Raw genomic sequence first — 11875 nt, 5'->3', positions numbered from 1 at the left:
ACACACACACACACACACACACACACACACACACACACACACACAGAAAAGACTGTAGGGATAGAGGAGACACCAAACTTTATTCCTAGCTACAAAATTCCCAGCTACGGGAGATTTAGAAGAGCACTTAAAGAAAACCTCCTTCATGCCCACATATTTATGCTAGCTTAATGAAAAAAAAGTATTTGGAAATTTTTAGATAATTACATTTTTATCACATTCTGATATCCCCACCCCTCTGTATTCAATCTTGCTAGCCTCGATGAAAGATAGACAGCCAAAATTTAAAATGAAGTATTTAATTAAGCTACTCAAGATCCTAGAAGAAAAATATTTCTCATCCTGCTTAGTCACAAGAAAAAAGGGGAGAAAAGAATTCCTACATGAAATTAATGGTGCTGACATGCCACAATGGAACAATAAGAAAGAAACTTTAGAGAGGATTATGGTTAACTTGGGGACTGTGTTGAAAGAAGCCTAGCTAAACTCACATCTATTCATGCCAGGTTTGCAGGCCAAAATTAGTTGATTTAACTTATTGGCAATTACCCAAGACAGGCAAAAGGATACAGGCAGAGTCTAAGAATCACCTTCTCCTACTTCTTTACCTAACATGAAGTTTATAAAGATTCCAACCTGAAGAAAAAGATTAGTTGAAACGAGTACGGGAATCCCATTGTTCTATATTATAAGAAACTGATAATCAAGACTTACTTTATAAAAATTTTCTCAGGGACACCTAATGTATTTGTTAAAGGATTTTTCAAACACATAGTGTTAATAAGAAGAATCACTTAGGAATGGTACTGTTACAGTGTCCAGATCTCATGCCCTAAATAAGGAAAGCCTCACAGGACATACATCTGTATATCTATAACTCACTATGCAAATGTAAGGCACTATGTTTAACAACTTGTGACTTCTGAGCTGGCAGCAAAATTTATCAGAAGCTGTTGAATTTGACCTGTCTCAATTTCACAGCTGCATAAAATCTGTCTGGACTTGTTCATTTTCCATTAGGAAAAAGAAGAGAGAAGTTTCAAGTTTTTCAATTTAGTTTTCTCCACCAAAGAGCATTTTAATAGATAGGATCCTCTCTCCCCACCTTCACTGCCTTCTTATTGCACTGAGCTTTCAAGTCAAAGGCTACTTCTCAGAAATGCTATAGTATAGACTTGTACTCTAAAAACTATAAAACACTGATGAAAGAAATTGAAGACGACACAAAGAAATGGAAAGCCATTCCATGCTTATGGATTGGAAAAACAAATATTGTTAAAAAGTTTATACTACCCAAAGCAAGCTATACATTTAATGCAATCCCTATCAAAATACCAACAGCGTTTTTTACAGAACTAGAACAAACAATTCTAAAATTTTTACAGAACTACAAAGACCCTGTATAGCCAAAGCAATCTTGAAAAAGAAAAGCACAGGGGTGCTTGGGTGGCTCAGTGGGTTAAGCATCTGCCTTCGGCTCAGGTCATGATCTCGGGGTCCTGGGATCGAGCCCATTCAGGCTCCCTGCTCAGCAGGGAATCGGCTTCTCCCTCTCCCTTTGCCCCTCCCCCTGCTCATGCTCTCTCTCTCTCTCTCTCTCAAATAAATAAAATAAAATAGAAAAAGAAGAGCAAAACTGGAGGCATCACAATTTCGGACTTCAAGTTATATTACAAAGCTGTAGTAATCAAAACAGTATGGTACTGGCACGAAAATAGAAACATAGATCAATGGAACAGAACAGAAAGCCCAGAAATGAACCCACAACTATATGGTCAATTAATCTTTGACAAAGCAGGAAAGAACATCCAATGGGGTAAAGACAGTCTCTTCAACAAATGGTGCTGGGAAAACTGGACAGCAACATGCAAAAGAAAGAAACTGGGCCACTTTCTTATACCATACACAAAAGTAAATTTAAAATGAACTAAAAATTTAAATGTGAGACTAGAAACCATAAAAATCCTAGAAGAGAACACAGGTAGTAACCTCTTTGACACTGAACATTGGACAAATGCAACTTTTTTCTAGATACGTCTCCCGAGACAAGGGAACAAAAGCAAAAATAAACTACGGGGACTATATCAAAATAAAAACCTTCTGCACAGGGAAGGATAAAATCAACAAAGCTAAAAGGCAACCTACAAAATGGGAGAAGATGTTTGCAAATCACATATTCCAAAAGGCTTAGTAGCCAAAATATATAAAGAACTTATAAAACTCAACACTCAAAAATCAAATAATCCATTTAAAAATGGGCAGAAGACATGAACAGGCATTTCTCCAAAGAAGACATACAGATGGCCAACAGACACATGAAAAGATGCTCATCATCATTTACCATCAGGAAAATGCAAATCAAAACTACAATGAGATATCACCTCACACCTGTCAGAATGACTAAAATCAACACAAGAAACAACAGGTGTTGGCAAGAATGTGGAGAAAAGGGAATCCTCTTGCACTATTGGTGGGAATGCAAACGGGTCAAGTCACTTTGGAAAACAATATGGAGGTTCCTCAAAAAGTTAAAAATAGAACTACTTTATGATTCAGCAATCGCACTCCTGGGTATTTACCCAAAGACTACAAAAACACTAATTCAAAGGGATATATGCACCTCTATGTTTATAACAGCATTAATTACAATAGCCAAGATATGGAAGCAGCCCAAGTGTCCCATCAATTGATGAATGGATAAAGATGTATTTTATACAATGGAATATTATTCAGTCATAAGAAAGAAGGAAATTTTGCCACTTGCAATGACTTGAATGAAGCTAGAGAGTATAATGCTAAGTGAAATAAGTCTGTCAGAGAAAGACAAATAACATATGATTTCACTCATAATGTGGAATTTAAGAAACAACAAATGAGCAAAGGAAAAGAGAGAGAGAGAGAGAAATCAAGAAACAGACTTTTTTTTAAGAAAGAGACTCTTAACTGTAGAGAACAAACTGATGGTTACCAGAGGGGAGAGGGAGATGCGTTCTATAGATGATGGGGATTAAGAAGTGTACCTGTCATGATGAGTACAGGGTGACATATGGAAGTGTTGAATCACTATATTGTACACCTGAAGCTAATATAACACTGTATGTTAACTTAAAAAAAAAAAAAACTTTAAAAAATTTTAAAAAATAGAAGTTATGTGATCTTGGGGAAATCATTTAACTTCTTTGAGTTTCCATATATACTCATCAGTAAAACAGAGATATTAAGACATGTAACTTATATGAGAACTACAATAACACATATAAAAAGGTTAATTAAGCACAGAGCCTGGCATATAATAAGTGCTCAATAAACATTGGCTAGCATAATATTCTTTAACTTGCCAAAGGTCTGATTGCTAACAAGAATTAGGGTTCAAACTCTAGTCCATCTGGCATAAAAACCTATGTCCCCTCTATGTCACCAGGCAGGGCTCTTTCAGATACCTTAATCCACACAAGAGTACCACAAGGAATCATACTGAAGCCTAAGGCAAAAGGAAAAGTCAGTAATACTGATCTCTTTTTTTAAAATTTGGATATTTTTATCACAGTTTTTTTGCATTAATTTTGATATTCTGAACTACTGCATTAAACTATAACTGCCCAGCTAGCTCAGTCAGTAGAACATGAGACTCTTAAAATATTTATCTTGGTAACTGGGTTTTCTGACACCTTCTAAAATTTTACACCTGAGATGAAGGCCTCACTCACCTCACCCTGGTCCCAGCCCTACCAGTCACTAACAGTTTCTGCTCTGACATTACAGTCATTTCACAATTCACTTTGCATTAGTCTAATAAGACTTATTCTGAACCTCTTTAAAAAGTCCAGGTTAATGAATCGATAATTATTTTATGACTTTCCAAAGAGTGTGAAGTAATGTGATAACGCTATCAATTACTTGCAACTATTACCACAGACTTCAGTTATCTATTATACGTAGTATACATAAAGAGCATACAATAAGTAATTCCTGAACTAATAGCTTAAGTATCACATTATTATTAAAAAAAAAGAAAGATTATTCTGCGAAAGGTATTCAGTGAGCAAAAGACAGTATTCTTCATTTTATGGTAAAGATAAAAGAACTACGGAAAAGTGGCCACGCTTCTGCTAGCCTCTGCCAGAAGACCTGTATAAATGATGTTCTGCTAAATAGGGCACTCTACTTGAAGGAATCTTCTTGGCAGAACCAGTTTCAGCAGAGAAGAAAGAGAAAGTGATTTAACAGTTGACATTTTTCCCAGTGCATCTCTTTGATCTGATATTGCCCTGAACAGCACTGAATGCACTAACAAGGTGAGTGAAAGGGGAAAATGCTGGTCAGCCTTGACTTTTGAAAATGCCTTTCTAGGACAGCACCACTACAACACAAATATTGATAGTGCATCCTCTACTCTAAGCCAGGCTCTGGAAGATTCCAAGTGTCTCTATTCTCTCCTGACTCAAGAGAAACATATCAAGAGGACAAAGAAGGCAATGGCTCTAGTTTCCTTGAATGGCTTTAGGAGGCCTGGACCACCAACATTACTCCTAATCCTGGCAAGGAAAATTGTTAGTTGTTAATGTTTAATGTTTCTTACAGCTAGCAGACAAATTTTAGGTAAATTGTGAAACAAAGTTATACTTTATAACATTTTATATTTATAATGATTTACTTTGTTTACTTCGATAATGTAAAGTAAAAATAATTTACTTTGATAATGATTACTTTAAAATGTAGTTTCTACTTAGGTACTTTGGCAAAAAGTAGAGATTCTCAAATGCAGTCGCCCATCCACAGGTACCTAAGTAACTCATGGTGACTTTCCAGTGTTTAATAAACACTGTGCTAGTTACCTCCGAAGTGGCATGTAGAATTTTTTCAAAGAGTCCTTTCTAATGACCATTTTTATCATTAAAAATAATGGCAGAGTAATTATATCAGATCAACTCTCTTGCTTACAATAATTAGATGCTGTGGACAATATATTAAAGGTAAAAGTAATCAAAAGCAGGCAGAAACTGGGATATGAGCCTCAAAAAAAGAAAACCAAACCATATGAAACCTACATTTATACAGCTTTTTCCCTAAAGGTATTCCTCAGTCCATGCAGCACATGAGGAACAGAATGCAAGCAGAAAATGGAAATCTTACTGAGCTGAGGAGTCAAAGGTATCTGGAACTGTCAAAGCACCTAGAATTTAGAGGAGGAGAAATCCTGGAAAAGACAGAACCACAGAGCAGGTAGCCCTAAAATATGTATATGACTCCACTCAAATCCTTAAATGATTACTGGCTGTGCATGAACAAGGTATTTAGGAACCCAAAGAAAGGAAGAGCTGGAAGGCTGAAAGACTGAGAGCAGTTCTGGGGAGTCCCAAGTTTGAATTCAAGTCCTACAAAATTAGAGGGGTTTGGGAAACACCAGGCTTGACAAGCACCTCACACTTCCCATTAATCCCCTTGAGGGGTCATACCTTGGGACTACGAACCACATCCCAGGACTAAGACTTACACTGTCAGACTAAAGGCAAAACAGACCCGCCAAAGCAAGTCCTAAAACCAAGCCTTCATAGGATCAAGGCGATCTTCCAGTGATGTAACTGCCTGTTGGAACAAAACTCACCATTCTTTAAAGGAAGGTAAACACTAAAAGGCATCGCTCACAATGTCCAGTAAATAACAAAAACTACCACAAATGAGAAGTAAAGGGAAATTGTACCCAGAGTCAACAGAAGGAGTTGTTGATACAAACATACCCAAAGACAATCCAGATGTTAAGAACTGACAAATAAGGACTTTAAATAACTATGACAAATATGTCCTTAAAAATGCACATTTTGTGCATTTTACAAACCAAAACCTTACCCTCCCCCAACATTCTAGTGAACTTGAGTTACCCATGATTTTCAATCAAATTGGGATTTGGAATGGTTTATCTTTGAAAGCCTGAGACAAACAACTTGAAAGTGATTAATGACAGCCAAACTTAATTATATATTTACACCTCCCAGTAGGACAAGGGAGAGAATAAAATGTCTTATCTCTCTGTAGTGAGAGGGCTTTATTAAGATCTGACAACAACTATTTAGGAGCAATAATTGAGTTTTATGCAAGATTACACAGGTTCTCCTTGTCTGGCATCCCAATCTAATCATAGACTGATAGAATACTTGGGCTCCTAACAGTGAGAAAAAATAGTTGAGCTGTGTACAAAACTAACCTTTAAAAGTACTTATCCTCATCTGTCAACGTGATCTTATCAAGGATTTCTCTATAATTTCTATAAACAACGATTATATTTTAGCTGAATCAGTAGCATTATGCTCTTTAAACAGATAGTCAGATATCTTCTACTCTAAAACATTTGCCATTAATTCCCACCCTCCCACCCCCTGTAAAAAGAATTTGGCTTCAACTTTCTTTTCTTAATCCACTAAGCAATCTCATGAACAAAAAGATAATCATATGCCCTGCATGTCTGATGTAATTTTTATAGAACTTCTAAGTGCTCTAATATCCATTTACCATTTTGGGAAAATAATATTTACTGAACAAGCTGGATTACCTTCTTTCCCCAAGGAAAAAAGGAAAGTTGGTGAAAATACACTGAAAGGTCTGCTAAGTAGATGTTATTTTTGCTTAAAATTTTGCTTCTTAACATCCTGTGGCATTGTAGGGATGACTGAGTTCGCCTCCCTGATATTGTTCTTGCTTTTCCTGTGTCCACTTAAGTCACTGACACAGCCACTCCTGAAGATGCTAATATTGCTTTTACCAACATAGAGAAATACCCTCTTTTTACAAGTTTTGTTGTTCATATTGGTCTCCCAAAAAGACAGTCTCGCCCATTTTTTTCCTTACTCTCCTTTCTCAGGGGGCTTGTTTCCCTCACACAGGGTTGGAGGACATCTGAGGGACTCGCCCAGAACCATATCCATAAGCAACCTATCCCATCAACAATTAACAAGCATCCACGGACAGATTTTGGGCAGCTCCATTTTTGTTAACCACAAAGTGAGTTCCCTGTCCCCTAGCAGTGCTTCTTCTAGAAACCAGGGGCAACTGTGTCTCTCTCACCTTGGTTGGAGAGTTGGAGACTAATAGCCCACAAATCTCTTTTCTCCCAAAAGTGACCCTTAGTGTCCTCTCCTGGTAAGTGCTCAGAGACTAGTCTCTCTTCCCACAGCAAACCACAAATATGTAGGCCAACACTTAGAACCTATTTGAAATTCCCCCTACATAAGTCACCACGTTGAATTGTGTCCAAGTAGAACTAAAGTGCCTCTCAGTATAGTACTACCATACTAGATGCTGTGTGAAGCAAATAAAAAAATTCTCAGAGGCGAGGACAGTACCTTCTTATTTAAGACACAGATTAAAAAAAACATGTGAATGATGAAACCTATTGGGCACCTTCTGGTTCAAGAAACACATTGTTAAGCTCTAGCTACGTATCAGGCATTAACAAGGACCTCGAAATCCAGTAGAAGAAACAAACACATCTACAAATGATCATAATTTAATGTGTTAACTACCACAAGAGAGCTGAATAATAGAATAAAGCAAGTAACTATGACACCAGGTGCCAAAAAGGGACTGAAGATTCTGGTAGCCAGTTCTAAGGTATTAAGTTCCTCCCCTTTATTATCTCCAGCTGTGTTACCATTCTGAGTGAAGACTACATCACATGTTTTTGTTTTTTGTTTTCCAGCTAGAAAAACTATGTGAGCAGCTCATTACCAGTTACAAAAACATTTCATTTCCAGTATTATCTTTATTCCAATTCAAGCAACCTACAGTTAAACTTTACTGTCATCTGGGGCACCTGGGTGGCTCAGTCGGTTAAGGGGCTGTCTTCAGCTCAGGTCATGATCTCAGGGTCCTGGGATCCCAGGGTCCTGAGTCCCACATTGCGTCCCCCGTGTCCATCGGGTCCCCCACATCCCCCGCATCCACGCGACCCTGCGTCTGCTTCTCCCTTTCCCTCTGCCCCTCTCCCCCTGATTGTGCTTTCTCTCTCATTCTCTCTCTCTCAGATAAATAAATAAAATCTTTAATTAAAAAACAACTTTACTGTCATCATAGCTTAAAATATTGTCACTCTGCTCAAGAGCATCTTCCCTGACTTGCAAAAATCCTCACTTATGACATTAAAAAACTTAGATCCTGGGACGCCTGGGTGGCTCAGTTGGTTAAGTGTCTGCCTTCAGCTCAGGTCATGATCTCAGGGTCCTGCTCAGCAGGGATTCTGCTTCTCCCTCTGCTTGTGCTTGCTCACGCTCTCTCTCTCCCCCTCTCTCTCTGATAAATAAATAAATAAATAAATCTTAAAAAAGAAAAAAGCCTGGTGTCAGAATGGATTTGACTGGAACCAATGTCATTACTATATATATATATATATATATATATATATATATATTATATTATGTTATCCAATTAAATATCCAGAAAAGAAATAAAACTCGTTTAAAATGCTTATCAAGCAAGTACTGCTACTAAGGCAGAGGACAAGTGTACCCCATGAAAGTGTTAAAGAAAAGTTATATTATCAGTCTTATTTTCCATGATCTAAATATAATGAATACATGTTCCCGTCAAAAATTTTCAATTGAGGGACACCTGGGTGGCTCAGTCAGTTAAGCATCTGCCTTCGGCTCAGGTCATGATCCCAGAGTCCTGGGATCGAGTCCCGCATCAGGCTCCTTACTCAGCGGGGAGCCTGTTTCTCCCTCTACCTACCGCTCACCCTACTTGTGCTCTCTCGCTCTCTCTGACAAATAAATAAATAAAATCTTTAAAAAAAAATTTCAATTGAGCCAGAGCCAGAAGGAAAAAAATATGGTCCATAGGACACAAAGAGGAGCTACTTATGGGATAATCTCACAGGCCTCCTCAAAGAAACAAAAAGTATAGCTAAACTAGGTGTTGGAGAAAAAGAAAAACTGCTCTTGGCCTATGCTCCCTAGTCCTGTTCCATACCCTTACTCTTGTAAGCCCATATAATGACATTCTCCACAGTGCCTGTTCCCCATCCCATCCCTACAAGTGCATATGCATCTTTCCCACAGTCTCACTTTAGGAACTGGACTATTTTACACCAGAAAAATAGATTCATGTTGTAATATTCACTTACACTAGGCAGAATTAAAGTTAATATCTATTGTGGTTTGACTTAAAAACAAGATCATAACTAACACGTTGAGGAGTGATTCTAAGAATGCACTCAATATACATTAACTAGCCACACTCACTGAAAAGTCTTTTTCATAATGAAAAAGATAGTGATAAGATAATAAGAAGTTCTTGTTAACCATTTATCTGACATCTACATCCTTCCATCTTCATCCCCCACAAAGACTACATCAGAAAAGTTAGAGAACCAGTAACATTTCACAGAAGTATTGAAAATAGAATTAGTAGAACCAAATCTTGTCCAGGGTTCTACTGGGGAAAAGTAAAATATATAAAAAGGAAAAAAAAAAAAAAAAAACAGAATAACTTACTTGCAGTATCCTGTGCCATTGTGGTAGGTAACACATACTCCTTCATTTACACAGGGCTCATAGCCATCCCGACACTGCAATGCTAAAAGTAAAAACAAACGTACATTAGAAATAAGTCACTAATCAGAACCCTCAGACAGCAAAGAAATATTACCCAATCTAGGTCAATATCCGTTCCCATATCCAACCTGATCTGGGTTTCCCTTTAGAGCTTTCATCAGGTTTTTTTGTTTGTTTTGTTTTGTATTTGTCCTTTGGCTTCTGGGGTCATAGAAGCATGGAAGCTCATCCTAGGAGTCTCTTCCTACAATAACTACTTTACAGTCTTGAATGATGCTCTTAATTCTCTGTGCCTCTATCTTCCCAGCTGTTGCATCCCTATCTCACAGAGAAAACTAAAGCTCTTAACATCCATGACATGCCATGAGCATCTTGAAATTTGAATACTTCAGATAAGTAATGTAAGGATTCATCAATGAAAATTTAGGAAGACCTGGGTAAATACTAGATCACCATGATACTAATGAATTACTTAAGCCTTCAAGTGAGGTTTCAGAACAGGCCACTTTAATAACTAATCAGAAACATCAACAATATTCATTGAACTAACTGTAATTGAGAGCCTAGTATATACTAGGCACACTATTAGGATCCAGAGGAAAAGGGGAAATGGAATACATAAGAAATGAATACGACAATCTCTAGCCTTAAGGGACTCACACAAAGATGGGAGAGTAGACCATGAATACAGATTGGGGGGGGGGTGAAAGTAAAGAAAATAAAAAGTTAATTTATATATGCAAATAAAACAATAACTCTCAAATTCTTAAACTCCAGTCCTTTTAAAATGCAATGAAAAGGCACCTCAGCACCATAATCCCTCCCAAAACAGACTACTCAGAAATACACAGCAATAGTAGAAATTTTCATTGATTCCAACCACAAGAGGAGAAAGGCTCCTAAAGTCTACCACTCACTTGCTGGATAACTTGATTATTTAGCTTTTAGAGTTAGAATTTTCATCACCAAAATCCTTATCAAGAATCCTAATAACAATTGGAAAGGCAAGACAGAAAGAAACCTAGTCAAACAACAAAAACCAAAATTGCAGTTAATGAACTTTTTCTGTAAGATTAAGATGTCCATCTGTTAGGATAGTTTGTATACAAATACATGAAAGCAAAATTGAGAAGTTTCCACCTTTGAGTTTTCTCTAGCCATACTACTTTATGAATAAACTGCTCAATATCACAGGCTCTAGGCCTGACATTTTAGGGCATCAAAATCAGCTTCTTTTCACAGGGGGCCCTGGCACAAGCTGGATGTTAGAATAACTCCTCCATTAACAATTACTGCATAAGATGGGCGCCTGAGTGGCTCAGTCGGTTAAGCATCTGCCTTCTGCTCAGGTCACGATCCCAGGGTCCTAGGATCGAGTCCTGCATCGGGCTCCCTGCTCAACAGCAAGCTTGCTTCTCCATCTGCCACCGCTCCTTGTGCTCTCTCTCATGCGTGTGCATGCTCTCTCTGTCTCAAATAAATAAATAAAATCTTAAAAAAAAAAATAAAATGCTTTCCTTAAAAAAAAAAAACATTACTGCATAAGAACCCTCTATTTGCCCAGTACCATTACCAAGTGATGGAATCATTTGAGAACATGTTTATAGAAATCTCATCTCTTAAAATAATATTTTTTAAATAGTAATAACCACAGCAGCTAACACATTGTACTTACTAAATCCCAGATACTATTTTATGCACTTTACATAGACTAACTAATTCAATGTTCCCTACAATGCTGTGAAGCAGTTAATTTCATTATATGTGTTCCACAAAAAGGCTAAGTGACCGGCTACTGCCACACCAGTGAGTTAAAGAGCCAAATTTGAACCTTAGGGAGTCTGGAACCTGCAAGAGAGTCTATACTCCTAACTACAGTGATACACTGCTTCCCACTATCTGACATTTTTCTTTTCAGATGGGCAGGATAGGTCTTGTTATACCCATTTACTAGAAAGTGAAGGCCAAGGAAGTTAGGTGACCTCCTCATGGAACATCACACCACTATCTGTGGCAGGGTTGGGTCTGAGGTCCAGGTCTCTTCCTGAGTCCAGCCCCATCTCTGACAGCTGCTGGGATCACACAGTCACTAAGCTGCAGCCTGAACAGGCAGATTCAGGAAGAGGGTCATCTTGTTGTCCATATCCCACTTCCCTGTAGGGCTCAAATGCTCCCTCTTCCCACACTGATAAGGCCAATGCAACAACTATAATTAAAACAGTTAATGTCAGGTTATTTCCTCCATACCAAAGTTCTCAAACTGCTTTTTTCATTCTCTTTAGACACTTTTATTAGTTTCAATGAGAACTTCCTGACTTTTTTCTATTTGC

At 37.7% G+C, this 11875-nt stretch overlaps 1 protein-coding gene across 1 annotated transcript in view; it reads right to left on the bottom strand.

Moving 5' to 3' along the window:
* The window catches only part of NOTCH2 (notch receptor 2), a 169775-nt gene that overhangs the window by 121037 nt on the left and 36863 nt on the right, over nucleotides 1–11875 (bottom strand). Inside the window, exon 2 of the mRNA XM_032420428.1 lies at nucleotides 9486–9567. Within this exon, the coding sequence (XP_032276319.1) occupies nucleotides 9486–9567 (82 nt within the window). The remainder of the gene's footprint in view (nucleotides 1–9485; nucleotides 9568–11875) is intronic.

The sequence above is a fragment of the Phoca vitulina genome, unplaced genomic scaffold (assembly GCF_004348235.1).
Source record: "Phoca vitulina isolate PV1807 unplaced genomic scaffold, GSC_HSeal_1.0 scaffold2, whole genome shotgun sequence".
NCBI lineage: Eukaryota > Metazoa > Chordata > Mammalia > Carnivora > Phocidae > Phoca > Phoca vitulina.
Note: the sequence above shows the minus strand (reverse complement) of the source record. Positions and strands in the feature narration are given on the sequence as shown.